The sequence below is a fragment of the Crocodylus siamensis genome, chromosome 5 (assembly GCF_052110815.1).
Source record: "Crocodylus siamensis isolate JL-2025a chromosome 5, ASM5211081v1, whole genome shotgun sequence".
Classification (NCBI taxonomy): Eukaryota; Metazoa; Chordata; order Crocodylia; family Crocodylidae; genus Crocodylus; species Crocodylus siamensis.
The window spans coordinates 193,736,662-193,754,401 of NC_143399.1; the positions used below are offsets into that span (position 1 = coordinate 193,736,662).

The window sequence follows — 17,740 nt, forward strand, 5'->3', positions numbered from 1 at the left end:
CATGTAGTACTGATGCCCTTATTTTTAAGGGTGTAAAGATATCAGAGAGGATGCAGAAGAGAGCCACAAAAAAGATTCAAGGGATGGAAAAAATACCTTTTCCATAAAAGACTGATAGCAAACTTTTTTAGTTTATCATAAAAAAATACCAAACAGTGATTGAATTTTGCTCCATGGAGAAAAATCAGTGTACTAACAGGCTCTTTCGAGTGGCAGAGAAAGACAGAACAGAAAGCAACAGGATCCCTTGGGAAGCAAGTCGGAGAGGGAAAGGAGTCCAAGAAAGCTGGTTGTATTTTAAAGAAATGTTACTGAGGGCACACGAATGAACCATCAAGATGCACAGGAAGACTGGCAAGTGCGGCAGTAGACCAGCTTGGCTTAGCAGGGTACTCTTCAGTGAGCTCAACACCAAAAGGAAGCTTACAAGAAGTGGAAACCGGGGCAAACAACCAGGGAGGAGTATAAGAGTATCACTCTGGCATGCAGGGATGAAATCAGGAAGGCCAAAGTGCAACTGGAGTTGCAGCTAGCAAGGGACATGAAGGGTAGCAAGACAGTTCCTACAAGTATGTCAGCAACAAGAGGAGGATCAGGGAAAGCAGTGGGCCCTTTGTAAATGGGGGAGGCAACCTAGTAGCAAGATGATGCAGAAAAGGCTGAAGTACTTCAAAGCCTTTTTTTTACCTCGGTCTTCACAGGCAAGGTCAGCTCCCAGACTACTGCACCTGGCAACACAGTTTGGGGAGGAGGTGAGCAGCCAACAGTGGTGAAAAAAACAAGTTAGGGACTACCTAGAAAAGCTGGATGTATACAGATCCACAGGGCCAGATGAAATGAACCCAAGGGTGCTGAAGGAGTTGGCCAATGTGATTGTGAAGCTGCTGGCCATCATCTGTAGAAACTTGTGGTTATTGGGAGAGGTCCCAGATGGCTGGAAAAGGGCAAATATTGTGCCCATCTTTAAGAAAGTGAAGGAGGACCAGTCAGCCTCCCTTCAGTCCCTGGAAAAATCATGGAGCAGATCCTCAAGGAATCTAAGCAGCTGGAGGAGAAGAAGGTGATTAGGAGCAGTCAGCATGGATTCGCCAAGACATGCCTGACCAACCTGATTGCCTTCTGTGATGAGGTGACTGGCTGCTTGGATGTGGGGACAGCAGTGGACCTTGATATACCTGGACTTTACAAGGTTTTTGATATGGTCTCCCACAATATTCTTGCAAGCAAGCTAAGGGAATTTGAGTTGCATGAATAGACTATAAGATGGACAGAGAGCTGGCTGGATTGTTGGGCTCAGAGGGCAGTAGTCAGTGGCTCAATGTCTAGTTAGTAGGCCTGTACGAGTTGGCAGCTATTCAATCTGGCTTCGGATCTGGCCGCTTCAGATGCCAGCGATCTGATCCGGAGATCCGGACCGGGTTCCCGTTTCGATCCGGCCAAAGCAGCTCCAAAGCTTCAGAGACACCTTGGAGATCTGGGCATAGGGTATAATGGGGAACCAATTAAATATCTATAACTTTGCTGTCTTTTGTCTGATTTGGATTAAACCTGCAGGAGTTGTAGCCTCTGCTAAGAGCATGAAGCCTGCCAAGTTTCAAGAAGATCAGTGCAAGGGTTCGGGGCAACTGCACCCCAACTTCTCGAAAACAAAACTCAAGTCACATGTATGTGTTACACCACGGGGGGTGGGGGGTGAAAACTGCAGGGGTGGTGACCCCTGCTGAGGCCACAAAATCTGCCAAGTTTCTAGATGATCAGTGCAGGGGTTGCCCCAGAGGTCAGTCCTGTTCAATACCTTCATCAGTGGGTTATGGTGAGGGTTAGGGAAGGCTCAGGATGTTTGCAAACGACACCAAGCTGGAGGAAGTGATAGATAGGGTGGAGGGTAGGGCTAGGATTCAAAGAGACCTCAACAAATTGGAGGACTGCACCAAAAAAAAGTCTCAGTAAGGAGAAGTGCAAAGTCTTGCACTTAGGATGGAACAATACCATGCACCAGTACAGCCTGGGTACCAACGGGCAAAGAGGCAACTCTGCAGAAAAGGATATGGGGGGTTATAGTGGACAATAAGCTAAATATCAGCCAACAGTGTGCACTTGTTGCCAAGAAGGCTAACAGCATACTGGGCTGCATTAGTAGGAGCGTTACCACAAACCAAGGGGGATGATTATTCCCTCTATTCAGCACTGGTGAGGCCACATCTGGAGTACCATGCTCAGTTTTGGGTTCCCCACTACAAAAAGGATGTAGACAAATTGGAGAAAGTCCAACAGAAGGTAATGAAAATGGTGAGGGGGCTGGGGCATAGGACTTCTAAGAAGAGGATGAAGGAACTGGGCTTATTTATTCTGGAAGAGAAGATTGAGGAGGGATTTAATAGCCACCTTCAACTACCTGAAGGGGGGTTTGAAAGAGGCTGGAGCTGGACTGTTCTCAGTGGTGGCAGATGACAGAACAAGGAGCAATGGGCTCAAGTTGCAGCAAGGGAAGTTTATGTTAGATATTAGGAAAAACTCTCTCACTAGGAGGGTAGTAAAGCAGTGGAACAGGCTACCCAGAGAGGTTGTGGAATCTCCATCCTTGGGATTTTAAGACCCAGCTAGACAAAGCCTTGGCTGGGATGATCTAGTTGGGGAATGGTCCTGCTTTGAGCAACAGGTTTGACTAGTTGAACCCCTGAAGTGCCTCCCAACCCTAATTTTCTATCATTCTATCTAGTCAGACACATTCATAGTAGTTATTAGGGGCAGATTTCTAAAAGAAGTGGTAGATTCTCAATCTCTTAATGTCTTCAAATTAAGTCAGAGTGGATTTTTGGAAGATACGCTTGAGGCAATACAAGTTACTGGGTCTAGTACAGTGATAACTGGGTGAAATTCTCTGGTCTGTATTATATGGGAGACCAGGCTACATGATTGAATGGGCACATTAGTATTAAACTTTTTCTCTGCCTATGAAAGGCATTTTACCACACAGGTTCCTGAGACAACAAGGACTGGGACTCAATGACCTGTGAGGTCGCTTGTACCCCGATGTCCAAAATGCTTTGTGCCCAATCATTTTTTGCTGTGATTGCCAATGAAGTTGCCAGTTGCAAAGGTGGTTTCTGTAACGTGCATACTGCATACATTTAAGAGCAACTCATACATTTAGGACTGAGGTCAGGAAACAGGGAATGGATGTTAGCAGCTTTCAACAGCTACTAACCTGGGAAGGATTCCAGCTGTGACATCTCATACCCCATTACAAATCCCTTGAAGCTTCTCACCTCTTCCATCTTGCCTAACTTTAGTAAGTGCTCTACGTTTCCTTGGTCACATTCATCCATGGTGTGCCTTCTTCACAATAGCAGAAACACAGATCTGAGTCCAGCACAGATGTCTGCATATGGCATAACGTCACAGTGTCATCATGACATTGTCTCTTAATGCTGCATTTGACATAGCAGTATTATATTACAGTGGTCCAGGGTCATAATGCATGCAATGATATCAAATCCTTAAAGAGAAGTTGAAGCAATTCAAATAGGACACTCTCTGCATTTTAAAAACTGTAAGTCAAAAACTTGATAGAACTAGGTAGGCAAGAAAAGTAATATGCAGAAGAAATCCAGCAGACCTCCACCCATTCTCCTCACTAGGATTCAGTTGATGTCCTTGTGCCTTTCCTCATGTCAAAATTTCTCACACATGCCTGACTTGTGTTTTCCTTAACTTCCTTTTTTACACCACAAAACACTTGAATGAATTCCTCTCGACTGTTCTTAGCATTTGAAATCCCGCTGCTATGACTGTGTTTACTCTGCAGCTAAATTTCAGGATGCATACTTTGACACCATTTGCCTATCTGAGCTGAAATCATTTTCTCCTTTTACTTGCATCCTGGCTGGATCTCCTCATGACTTGACATACTTTTTCCTTAATTTCAGAATATCAGCCTCAGTTTTCTTACACGGAATTGGAATTATTTCAATTTTTAGCATTTCTGTAGCCACAGCAGGACTTTGGGTAACATTGCAAAGAACGCTACCCTTTATAAAATGTACTGGCTGTATCTAGTCATAGCCAGCTTAAAATGTTAGAGAAATCTTAAAACATAGCCACGACTAGCTAAAGCTGAGCGCTGTGCATTAATGATTATGTTGTCATGAATGTTAGTATCCCTGTAGGGTAAAACACACTTTGGTGTTTTGAGGAACCCACCCAATTCACGCTGGCAATGTGAAACAGAACTCACATGTATTATGTATTCACAATACATGCCATCCCATTTGCATTTGAGCATGTTCACCTCTACATATTGCACCATTTCATTTTCAATTACTAACTACGAATTCAAAAATTACCCTACTTCAAGCAGAGTTTCTGACCTAGACCACAGAGCACAGAAGAGCTGAAGGCTGCGGGAAGTCCATGAGGAATCTTGTTATGCCAACCTAATTAACCTGGAAGGTACTTGGCTACAACTGTGCTGGATGCCAGTATAAAACTCTAGCACAGACGAATAAAGAACTGTTAAACTACTGTGTCTGTGATCGAGTCTTCTCATGGGTCCCAACTCAGCAAAACATTTGTCTAGGATATGCTTAATACTAAAGTTAATATTAACCAGATATGGGCTGTAATAGGGAATGTCTCCAGTGTGGGTGATTTGTTTTACTTGATCACACATTTAAATATTTGTTTGCCTGTTAGCACCATCCAAAGACCCCTCCCCCCAACTATCATCCCAGTTGTGTTCGGGGCTTTATACAGTAAGAATAAGTCCCTTCATAAAGACAAAACACAGCTATGAAAGCAGTATGAAAATCCAAAAGACATTAATATATTAAATGCAGTCTATTGTTGGACTCTTACGGGTTTGACTCCAAAGGAGATACCAGGGTCATCTTAAAAAGTAGACTCGTTGGAACAAATTTGGAACAAGATTTGGAACAAATTTAAAATAGTATTTTGCAATGTGATAGCCATACAATGACACAAAAGTGACAGAGGTATGATCCCAAACCTCCTGCATTGACAAAGGACGCTAATGGGAAGGTTAGGAAAGTGTTCTTATTGAGATGAAGAAATGCATAACATTTCTGAACTGCTGCTGCACTTGCCAGCATTTCAAATATCCTTCATATGGACCACAGACCTGGTTGCTCTATGAATCAATACACTCAGAGCTCATGAATAGTAATAGTCTCGCATTATAATCATTTGCTTTACAAACTAGATCTCTGTGAAAGGTACTTTCAGGGCCCTAAAATCTTGATGAGAAGACATTAGTATGAGCATATTTTTCACATCCTCATAATTAGACACAAGAAAAAAAAAGCAATATAAACTCATTTCTGGGATGCGTTAGTTGTAGTATATATTATAGAAAAAAATCATTCTATATTCATAGTAAACATGCCAAGCCATGATTTCAATTTTGCTCTATTTTTTAATAAAGTCAGTCCCAAAGGAGAACTAAATAAAGTGTGCTAGATTTCAACCTAGATTGTTTCATCTCCAGTGTACATCATCAGCCTCTGCATCAATAAGGACACATATAAACAAAGATGCAAGAATGCAGCAAACTCTATGAAGAATCGGAGGTACTGATGTGGGTCTGCACATGAACAGCTTGCAGAATCAGGCCTCAGACTGACCACAAAAAATATACATCACCACGTACAGTCAGCTGAAGAGTCAGAGCTTCATGCTGGAACTGTCTTGACCTAGGTTTTTAATCGTTCATTTATTTTTTTTCTCACCATGTACTTTTTGGGAAGAATTGAGTACTGTATTTTCTCCCATACAACATGCCCTCCAGGTAAGATACATACATTGCTTTTGAAAACAAAATAGAGGAAAGAAGAAAAAAAGAAAAAGATCTTTCCTTAATAATACTGGTAGGTCTGGAATTTCCCAAGGAAAACAGCAGCTGCAGTGGCATTGTTGCTGCTCTGTTAACCCCACTGCTGCAAGACACCACAGGTACTACTTACTGGCTAAGCCAAAAATACCTGACCCTTCTTTTCTTCCCAGCCTGAGCCAGGTGGGCTGCCAGCAGCATCTGCCAGCTTCTGCAGCATTAGCCTGGGAGAAAGAGAAAATCCACACCCAGCATCTAGGGAGCACCCCGTGCAGCACATAGAGCATTACTTTCTCTTTTCCCCAGCAGAGGTTCCTGGGGCAGAAGTTCATGTGACCACATTTCTTTACTTAAATCATGCAGCCCAATTTCCAGCAACTGACTGTTAGGAAAATAGTATGTGAATTTGGTGAGAAAATATGGCATTAAAAAATCCTTAATGACTTGTGTGGCTGTCTCTAGATTCAAGTGTGAAGCCCGTTACTCAGGTAAGATTCTTAATGAGATCAAGTGGGAGGTTTTTCCTGGATGAATGGATCCTAATGTTACAAGAATTCAACCCAAGCAGGTGCTCATGCTAGCTGTATAGGTGCCTGAGCTGATAGAGTCATCTGCTTAGCATTACCTCCTAATTTAGCACGAGAGATTTTTCACACTAGCGCTGACCATGCTGTTTACTGCAAAACACCGCTCTTTGGGAATTCAGCTGCCAGGAGCCAAGCAATTCTCTTGTTTTTAAAGGTAAGCTTTGTGTTTTCATTTTTTCCCTGAAAATACACACATACAGATACCTTCTCATATCACAAACTCAAACAGATTGGATCAGAAACTCAGGTATGCTTAGAATTACAGAGAAGTAGAGTTGGAAGAGACCTTGAGAGGTCATCTAGGGACCAACCCCTGCCCTAGGCAAGATCATCCCTATCCAGATCATCCTGTACAAATCCATTGTCTAACCTCTTAGCAAAATTACAGAATCAATGCTGATCCAATGCAAGACATAACACCCTAACCTACCACAGATAAAGCAGGCGACTACAGTGACCAAAGACCTGCTGCTGTAAAGATTTTTAATACGGACTTCAGAGATCCCAGGAAGAGGGCCATGCCCCTGCTCCAGAGGAATGCAAAAACCCCAACAGTCCATACTAATTTGACTATGGGGTCTTTCCTGACCCCAAATATGGTGATCAGTCTGGCCCTGAGCCAAGGAGCAAGACCCTCTAGCCAGGAATGTCTGGGTTTAAGTCCCAGCAAAGCACTGGTATACCCCAGTCTCATCCCAGATCTTGGTTGCAGCCAGCACTCAATGACACGGAGGAAGGCTTAGAAAAAAACCCTAAAACACAGACTAGCAAGGGGAGCAGGGGGAGGTGGGGAATTCACTGTCTCTTGCTCTGTAATATGTTTTGGTGAATTAATTCATTTGAAACAACCATCAAATAATGAGGCTTTACTGGCATTAAGTTAAAACCCTTATCTAAATGATTCGGTGTACAGTGCTTTACTATGCCTACACAATGGCAACCCCAAGGATGTGTTGAACTGAGATCCTGCCTGCAGTGGCTTCTCTCACTGGTCAAAAAGCCACTATTTTGCAACCACACCAGGTCTTCCAGTTCAGTTCCATCCCACCTGCAAACATTGCAGTGAGGAGGCTATGAGCAAGCAGACAGACAGAGCACATAATATGGTGCCTAGAATTTAGAAATTACCTGCAAGACAAACCTCTGACCCCTGATATGATTCAACATTACTTAATATTATGGGATAATTGCTTCACAAATTGCCAGGACTTCAAAGATGCAACCAACAAAACTCTCTCAAGGGCAGTATCTTAATCATTGCGAAGAAAAACAAAACATTCATGCGCACTGCATGTGATCACTGTCCCTGCAAGTTCCCATCACTGTAGTACCGACATATCCTAAATGGGTGACAGAACAACAGTGTCCACAGAACCATCCCATTTGGCTGCCACAGGAACTTGCCATTTTCAACACAATATCACCATTAGTGCCCTTGTGATTATAGGTTTTGTTCTACAAACTTGATATAGCTGTACGACTTCACTTCCAGCCATCGCCTTCCTTTATTAAATGAACACCATGTAAACATCAGGCGAACGTGCCAGATGTAGTGCTGCACGTTGATGGAATGCTCTTTTGCTAAGCGATAACACTGTACATCAGTGGATTATACAAGATTCATTCTACATAAGACTATTAAATAAATAGGCTTGGCTTGTTAATCCCACCTGAACCACAGTGTATCAATTCAAACATATAGAAAAAATACACCCCAGAAGGCCAGGAGACTGAACATGTTTATGCATATACTGTGCTTCTGATGCTATCAAACTGTTTAGATTAAGAGATTTAAACCCAGAGGTATCAGGATGAGCATGTAGACTGGCCTTTTGCATACGCCGACTGTACAACTTCACCACATGCTAGCACACAACTCTTTTGACAATCAGTCTTGCTCTAAGGACTTCAAGTGATAAGAAATCTACTATATTATAGGTAAATTGTTTCATTGGTTACTTACTTCCACCATTAAAACTGCACGCCTCATTTCTAGTCTGAAATTGTCTTGTTTCTCATTTTACCCACCCGGTTGAATTCTGCCCGTCTGTTGGACTAAAAAGCTATCTACAGTCAGAAATTTTCTCCCAGCCTGTTTTCTCCATGGCCCTTCCCCTTGTAAAGGCACTTACACCAATGCAAAGTGAGTGTAAAATACTCAGATCAGAATGCTGCCCTCCAGCCTGCCCTCTGATGGTACACATAGTGCATAATATCACTTGACAAATGCATTCAGCAGCAAAAAGTGGGGACTACTCCCTAACAAGAAAGGGGCTAGGAAGACTGTGTCATTGATTTCTGTAGGATTTAGGTTTTGATTTTATTTGTATTACCTTCCTCGATGTCATTAGTGAAGGCACCCTCTGACTGAGGAGCTCTGCAATGCTGTCTTCCTGACTGCAGCGAGCCGACCAGCTCTGTGGTCTCTGCTGCTGTTCAGAGCTTAGCCGAGGCTCCCAGAGTAGGTAGCATTCAAATCAGCATGAGTCACGTTCATCTCTCTCCTACTGCTGTGTAGAAAAGCTTTGAAGAGCAGAAGCAGGACCTGAATCTATCCTCAGGAAAGGAAGACCCAGAAAAAGAAATTGGGGAAGGAGTAACTGGATAATCAAAAGACTAAACAGATGAAGTGAGAAGGGCAGATGGAAGCTTCCCCCCAGTCATGGAAAGGCAGGAGCACTGGTATTGATCAGACATTGACCTAAGGTCAATATGGAAGACAGAGGCTTGGAATTGGTTTCTGGTAGAAACACCATGGCAGGATTCCTCAGTCCTTCCATCCTCCCAGTTGTTAGGCAGCGAGCTGGGCTGCTCCCCACAATGTTGCTCTTCGCCTCTTTGGTGGCCTACCATAATCTCGCACACTGCCAGATACTGGGAAGAAAGAGGAGGCAGCAGAGACCAATACTACTGAGGAGGCACCTGGTCACCATGCAAGCAGGTCTCACCCGTAGTTTCCACTGGACTGGCAGGATAAGTGGCTAGGCCCCACGTCAGAAATTAAGCGGCAGAACCTGACTCCCCTTCCCATGCAACGGTACGGGGGGAACTGCCACGTGGGGATCCTCACAGAGTTCTCTTCTCCTGCTACCTTTTCCCAGGTGAGTCAGGGTCCTGATTTCCACCTCCCTGTAGGATTACATAAGAACAGGCCTAGCAAGTCTTGCAGCATTTCTGATAGGGGCATTACATCCTGCGAGTGGCAATATTTGGCACTTCCTAGGGCACAGCATATTCTGGGAGGTATGATGGCAGAGCGTAAGCGAGCAGCCAGGAGTGTTGCATGTGCTCTCCGTGCCTGAACCAGAAAAAGACACCAATCTGTTCAACTGCAGAAACACAGCCTGCAATCTGACAGGAAAAGACCCCTTCAAAGGATAAGAAGAGGAGCTCAGCCCCCATGTTCTTCCAACCTTTGGTCTCTCAGAGGCATCAAACAAAGAGATCAGCTGAGCTCCCATGGGATGGACACTTGCCACTAAACTTACTCTTACATCCAAACAGCAACAATTTTGGTTCACAGCTAACTGTGTGGATTTGACCTGCCAGGAAAGCCTTCATATATGCCCCTCTATCCAGTTCCCTGTAACAGCTTTCATACAGAGTAAGGACATAAGGCACTTCATCTGCTCGGCACAATTTTATAACACAGGAAGTTATGCATTAGCCTATGATGTGTCTAGATACTTTCTAGACACAGACAATACAGTACTCCAGCCAGCACTTGAATTCAGACCAGGACTTGGACAGCGGCAGGATGCAGTTGCTCACAGAGACTCTAACTAGCTGTATTGATGAGCATGTTCTTCTCGCCGCTTCCTTGAATAATAAAATGACTAAGAACAAAACCAGCTATAAACGCCTATTACATACAGTCAGCTAAATTCTGTCCTTAGTTACTCATATGCAACTTCCCTGGATCTATTCCTTCAATGAACCATATGGGCCAAGTTCGCAGCTGGCCAAAATTGGTTCAGCTCCACTGACTTCAGTGCAACTCTCCCTGCTGTGAATTTGGCCCATTAGGTTTCTGAGTGAAAGCTGAATTTGGCACTGTGAGTCTTACTGACTTGACTATCTTCCCCTAAAATGCACAGCATTGGGCTTTTTCGCATGCAAATATATACCAAAGTCTGCATGTGTTAGGAAAGTCAGCCGTGAAGTCTGCAGATAAAGCACATAAATGTTGGGAAATCTTCCCTGTTCGCTCAACTTGGCTCAAATGGAGGAGAATAGGAAGACATAAGCTCTTAACGAAATTAGGAACTAATTTTACGTAAGATAAAGACTGGATAAATGTTTGCCCAACGTGTGTCATTCAAACCCTGTCACCATATATTAATTTGAACAAGACAAGCTCATGGAATGCCATTAGATGTATTCAGACAAACTGCAGAGGGTAGCTCGCCTCCCAGCGCATTCACACACCCCAGATTAAAAGAAGCTCCATTGTAAATACTGGAAACTCGCCTCCCATAAACGATATTTCCCCCACTCAAATGATGAACAGGAAGTAGCACAGTAAAATAAAAATTGTTACTTTTCCAGATAATGTACACAAACAACAACCAGTAAAATATTGTTGCAGGCATACTAATACTTCCCCTCTGATTCATAAGAACTTCTCATTTGCTGGTTTCATGAGATATTAAAGATCTTATAAAGGCAGCGATTTTATGAGCTATCCCGCCTCCCCCCCACTCAGAGGGTCCATTGTGAGACAAGAGACTAGGACTGTTGCCAGGATTGTTGCATGCTGTTAGATCATTTTGAGGTTAAAACGGCTCATTTTTAAAAAGATTTTTAAAGAGAAGGGGGGGGGGGAAAATCAATATGTACTTAGCAGCTTGTCAGGATTCTAAGCAACAGCAAAAACTGCCAAACAAGAAAAATAAAAACCATGGTTGGCTTTGAATTTTCATCAGCCTTTTCAAGTCTACTGGATAATTCCTACAACATGGACTGGAACATGATGAGAGTCGCTTCAGCCACCGCACACACAGACATGTGCACATCCACCAAAATGCTAGCGTTTTAAAAGAGATTGCCCTGCGAACTATTCACTAGAGGACTCTTAAACGTAAAGCTTTAATAAGAATAATCCAAGACTATTTTTTCCTCCTAACAGAACTGATGAATAGGTAAAATGAAAAACAACAGTAGTAAGAACTGCATATCTTAAAAAAAAAAACCAAGCAACCACAGACAAGTGGTTTAAGATCAAGACCGACAGAGCTGGAAACTGCAAGAAGTTTCACTGAAGCCCGATGGGAGTTTCTGCCCTATTTCAGAATTGGGCCCGTTGCCTGTTACTTTGAGGAAAGCCAAGCACGGTCTATTATTGGCTAGCGAGACTATTTCATAGACATTAGACGCGAGGGCTGGAAGGGACCTCCTAAGATCATCAGGTCCAGCCCCATATTCTGAGTGTCAATCAAATTAAAAATAAACCCTTTAAATAAGCTGCAGAACCAGCTGTCCCACACCAAATCACAGGTTTCCGTGGTCAAATCAAGCAAAAAGATGCTCTCCTAACTAACGCAACCCCTAAAAGCTGAGGAGTATGAAGCTAAATCACCCATGACAATGTAACGGTTTCTTCCCTTGAAATCTTACTGGCGACATCCAGTTTGAAAGTTGCACTTTCCAAACCAAGATAAAACCTGGCATTTGACTCAGGGAACAGACTTAATTGAGCGACATGCAAAATGTTATGGCTGGGACTTAGCATCATGGGCCCGATCCTGCTCTCATTACAAATCAGTGGCAAAACTCCCAGTCTTTTCCATAGGAGCTGGATCTGATTGTGGAGCGGGCTCCCGCTTCGAGCGTGGCTCTGTGTTTAGACCCATCATTCCCGGCTGCCTTGTCTGAGCACAGGACTGTATACGTCGCCCCCATTTTGCCACACGCACAAATTATAACAACATTTCCTACCAGAAAGAAGATCCAGCACTGAAATGAGCAGTAGCTGGGCTGTGGGATCCCTTCCCTCCAATTACTCCTGACTGCAGAGACCACGCCAGGATCATGTGTTGTAAGTTTTCATGAATTCCCTGATACTGTGTATGTAAATTAGGCTAATCCTGTACTTTAATCACACAGCATCATCTCAGGTGGTTCATTATCTTTTTCTTTTTTTAGCGATAGGTAACAGCCTAGTGGAAGACTACAAACGGCCTTTACCAGGGGAGTTAAAAAAAAAAAAGAAAAAAGAGAAGACACCCCCCCCCCCCAAATTCAGCTTTCCCCACACTGGAGCGCCAAGTTTTTTTCACAGACATTTAAAGGGTGTGATAAAAAAGAAACGGGGGGGGGGGGCGGGTGTGCCATCGCCTTTCATGCAATAGCCTGGTGGGAACACAAAAAAATGTTTGCAGAAGTTCCTGCCCAGTTCCCTCAGTTGGTTAGTTGAATTCACAAGTCACATAGCACTGCACCTTCCTGGGGAAAAAGTCAGGCTAGAAAAAGCACCGGCCTCGTGCTGGAAGAGGAAGCATCGCCTCTGAAAAAGACACTGAGTCATTTGGATGAAGACGACTTCGGGCCCCCGTGTCAGGCGAGGAGGGGGCACCCTCCTCCCACTAAATATTAGCATTTCCTTAAGAGCCGAGGTTGCAAGAAGCAGATCTCCAGGGGTGGGGGTGGGAAAAACCCACCAACAGGTGCCCTTTGAAAGCCGATTTAAAAAAAAAAAAAAGACAATAAAAAAATAAGTCGCTTCCCCCTCCCCTTTTCTTCTGTGAAAGCCAAGACTTTCAAGCCACCGCGTCCCCTCCAGCCCTCGCTCGCAGCCGGCCCCGCCCCGCCGGCGGCCCCGCGGCCCGGGCCCGCGAGCCGGGGGCGGCGGGGGCAGGGAAACGCCGCTCCCCGCCACCGGCCCCAGCCCGCGCCGGCTCCATCCGCACAAGATGGCAACCAGCGCTCGCCTCCTCCGGGAGAGCGGCCGGCCCTTCCCCGCGGGGCCGCTCCGGCGGCGGGCGCCGCGGCCCCCGGCGCCCGCCGCCGACTTCGCAAAGTTGCGGGCGCCCGGGCCGGCCCCGCCGCCGCCCCGGCTCCCGCCGCCGCCCCGGCCCCGGCCCCGGCCCCGGCCCCTCGCGGGGCCGCACGCGGGGCTGGGGCCGGGGCAGGCGCGAGCCGCGGCCACTTACCATCACGTTGCCCTGCATTTTTGCGGTTTTGATCATCGCCTTTTCCTTCATGCTGCCGCGTGCGCCGCGCGGGGCCGTGTCCTGCACACTTACTTCCCCGCCGGCTCCCGCACTTCGGCGGCGCGCGGGCGCGCTGGGCGCCGCGGCTCGGGCGGGCTTTTTTTATTTTTTTTCCCCGGGAAGGAGGGGGGGGGGAAGGAGTTCTTTATTTTATTCCTTTCTTGCTCTATGTATTTCCTGCCAGCTCTTGAAATAGGAGCGAGGCCGTCTCATGACTTGAGTTACTGTGTTCGGGCACGGAAGCGTGGGTTTCCACGCGGGGGAGGCGAGCGCCGGCCCCCAGCCGCGGCCCGGGGAGCGCAGGTTGCAGGGCAGGGGCTGGGCTCCGCGCTGCCCTCTTCCTGGCCAGCCCGAGGCAGGGGAGAGCCCGGCATGCAGCGCGCGTGGCCCTGGGGGGTCAAGCCTACCTTGTCCCTAAAGGCAGGGAGACAGGGGAAAGTTACAGCACTCGGGGCAAAGCTGGTCCCCAGCCACCTGTCGCCTTCTGGCCCAGATCAAGGGTTGTGGCCTCGCAACCTGGCAAGGGAAATATCCAAGAAGGCGGCTTTCCTGAACCGCCAACCGCTCCTCTGGCGTGGTTCGGTACCTGCCGAGGTGCAGTGGCAACGGAGTCTCCTCCCTAGCTTGCTCCAAGGGCCTTATGGCAAAGGGCAAGCAAAACTCGGGGGCTTGGGCCCGCACGTGGGACGCCCGCCTAAGGTTTTGGAAACATCTGAAGCCCCAGGTGCGAGTGGAGGATGCTTGCCGGTAGTAGGGCCACTTATGGTTCTGGACTCTTGGGTTTGGAATTAGTTTGGGCTAATTTGGCCTCAGATACAAATTATATTTAAAAAAAAACAAACCAAAACCCCCCATTCCCTAGATAACGCGCTTAACTGGTTCATGGCGCACGGCACCGTGCTCGGACTCCTAGCTGCCTTGGGTGAACTTTTAGCATCAGGCCCCATTTCACCAGAGATAATGATAATAATCAAAAATTACCATTTTCAGGCCCCTTTCTATCCAGGCCCTGGGTAGGGTGGCCATCATAGAGGACAGTCCGGTTGTCCTGTGTCCAGCCCTGAGTGTGCAGTAAATTTACAGGGGCCACGGTGGCGAGGGAATTCACGCCTCAGAAAGGATGATCTGGCTAAAAAGAGTTTTGACTGCATTTGCTGGTGCTGGTAAGCATTGCTCGAAGGAGCAACAATGAAAGAGATCCAGAGAGTCAGAAATAAGTGAATGGGCTGATTATTTTCTGAGGGAAGGACCATAAAGATAGAGCAGGGGTGGGCAAAACCCAGCCCGCAAGCCAGATCCAGCCCCAGGGATGCTATGCAGCCTGCGGCCAGTCCCTCAGCCCCAGCCAGTTCAGGTGCGGGGGCAGCCCGGGCCACGGTGTGTGCGGTTAGTCCCACTGTCCCCGGATGCACAGCAGGGCAGGGGTGATGAGTGGCTGGACCCAGCTGCCCGGCAGCCCCTGTGGCAGTGGCTCGCTCTGCTGGGCTGCTGCGCCAGTGTCTCCACTGCCGCCACTGGACCTGGTCCTGCTGCCCGGGCACCCTGCCCTGTCTGCCCTGCCATGGAGACTGGCTCGGGCGCCCCGTGGGATGGGGCCACAGGAGGATGGGAAGTGGTGTCCAGGACTGGGATGGGCAGCCAGGGCCAGTTCCAGGATCACCGGTCAGTGACAGTGCAGGGCCAGGGCCCGGGGCAGCCCCAATCTGCTCCGCGCACGTCCCTGCCTGTGGAACTGGCACCTGTTGCGTGGATGGGTCACAGCTCTGGCCCGGGCCCTGGCCCCATGCTGGCACTGCCTTAGCTGAAGACCCTTGCAGGCAGGGTGCACTCAGCCAAGCAGACGGGATCCTGGCCCTGCTCTCCCTTTCCACTCCCACACACCACTCCCCCCCCACCTGTGGCCTGGTCCCATCTGCTCGGCTGAGTGCACCCTGACTACGAGGGTCCTCAGCCAGTCTCTCTGGAGACTGCCCGCCCCCGCCCGCCCACCCACCCTGTGGGGATGTGGAGGTGACAGGCTGGAACCAGATTGGATCAAATGCTCCCACTCTGCCCTCCCTGCCCCCACCATTTTGCCATGCTGAGTCAGCACTCCCCCCTCCCTGTCCCCAGCCATGGCTCACGTAAACTTCTTAAGCGACCCTCCAGCCCAAATAATTGCCACCCCTAACATAGAGTGAGATTATTTTGTAACTAACGCTTAGATTGTAACAGGAAGGGGACTTCTCATTGCAACAGCCAAGGAGACCGGAGAGCACAATCTACCCAAACCACATTACCAGCGGAGGAGCTGCATTCCCTGCTACACCCCCTTGTTTATGCCATCGCTTTATAACTCAGCTTGCAGAGGGGTTTGAACTCTGGAGTGTCTCAACTAAAAGCATCAACCTCTCCAGCTTGTAGGAAACATGTGACCCTTTCACATGGACCAGTCAGTGGGAGGTTGGAACAAAGACCCACAATCTTCTTGTACTGACTATGCATGCCTTGGTGTGTTTTCTAATCCACAGCTTCTTTCACAGCTTGCTGAAAGAAACTCAGATAAAGCCAGTAAGATTGAAAGTCCCGTGCAAAAGATCAAACCCATCTGTGATACTCGGAAACCTAACAAACTTCTTGTTATTGCAGTGGCAAGGCGTAGCAGCACATGCCTCTGTTACCCTTTCCTTGTGGTGTGTTGTAGTTTGGGGGTTTTTTCATAGGGTGCACTGTAGCTATGGCTTGAGAGAAAGGTCAGAGAGGGTGTTCTTGTGGACTCCGTGAACAAATGGTTGCCTGCAAATGCAGGAGACTAGATACAATTACTCTAGAGGCTCTTCCTAGTCCTGTGGTCTTTCCTGGGGAATCCTCCAACTGGAAACGAAGGCTTGTGATGCTTGGCAAACACCCACCTGTCTGCCCTGCTCTTCTGGGGAGAACTTGCAAAAATCTTCCCCTTTGATTTGACAACTTTCATTTGCTCCCTTGTTTTACTTTGGTAGGTGCCTACAGGTGACATCTGTTGTTCATCTTGAATTCAAAGTGTTCACTTGACTTTCCCAGATCTTGCCTCCTGCCATCTTTACTTCTTTTTTCAATTTTTATCAGGCTTTGTCTATTCCATTGGAGTATTCTACCCTCAGGTATTTTAATTATGAATGAAGGCAGAATATTTGTTATATGCTTCACAGTTAGCAGGTCCCATTTGCCTCCTCAATGACTTTATACACCAACAGAATCACTTACTATATATTGAACTCCGGCAGCTCTTTTTTCTGGATCTGTCATAATGCAGTTATTAGTTTTGTCTGCTTCTTTTATTTAATCTCTAATTTATGTGGCTTTGGCATTACTGGAGCAATTGCTTTGATTAAGAGTTTTGTTTCAAGTAGAGACTGGCAGCAAAACACTTAGTTTCACTTTTGATATCAATGAGTTGGGGTTTTTAAAATTTATTTTATCCAAACAGATCAGTCCTGGCTCATCAAACCAGCATTATTCCATTGCTGCTTTTTCCATTCCTGCACAAATCCTGTTCTCACTACACTACATTGATTCCAAATGTTGCAGGTGGGATGAAGTACGCTCTTCCACGTCATGCCAGGATTCATTTTCCAATGACATACAAGGTGATGGAGCGGGAATGTTAGGCAAGGAAATGCAAATCATTTGCAAAGCAGAAATTCCTGCCTTTGTGGCATTCATTTGTAACCCTGGTCTGCCGTGCTAGGTGCGGGCCTACTGCCAATTTCAGATCCCTGGGGTGCCAATGGCCTTGGTCCTTCTCCCAGTCCACCAAAGAATTGGTAGCAGCCGAGCAGCAGAGTACTCCGAGTTGCCTTCATCCAGTGCAAGACACAATACAAACTGATATATATATATATAAACACAGCGCTTCAAATACATGGGTACTTCCACTTAATACCTCCATGCATCAGGGTGACAATAAAATGCCTTTTGCAGTCTGTCCAGTGCTCAGCAGGGGGTGCAGCTCAGGGTCTGCCGGGCTTGGCACACACAACCTCATCTTCAGCTGGGTTTTCAGTAGGGCTGTGCAAAGCTTCAATGGCTGAATCTCCAAATCCGAACTGCATCAGAGGACCCCTTAATCTCTC

General features: G+C 46.8%; 1 protein-coding gene across 2 annotated transcripts in view; it reads right to left on the minus strand.

The window, feature by feature from the left end:
• Positions 1-17,740, minus strand: part of DPP6 (dipeptidyl peptidase like 6) — an 842,266-nt gene that overhangs the window by 732,728 nt on the left and 91,798 nt on the right. Inside the window, exon 1 of one of the 2 annotated variants that reach the window (XM_090047678.1) lies at positions 13,587-13,733. The exons of the other annotated variant lie outside the window; for it this stretch is intronic. Coding sequence (XP_089903804.1) covers positions 13,587-13,637 — 51 coding nt within the window. The 5' untranslated portion in view covers positions 13,638-13,733. Of the gene's footprint in view, positions 1-13,586; positions 13,734-17,740 lie in introns of those variants that run through there. 2 annotated transcript variants of the gene reach the window in all.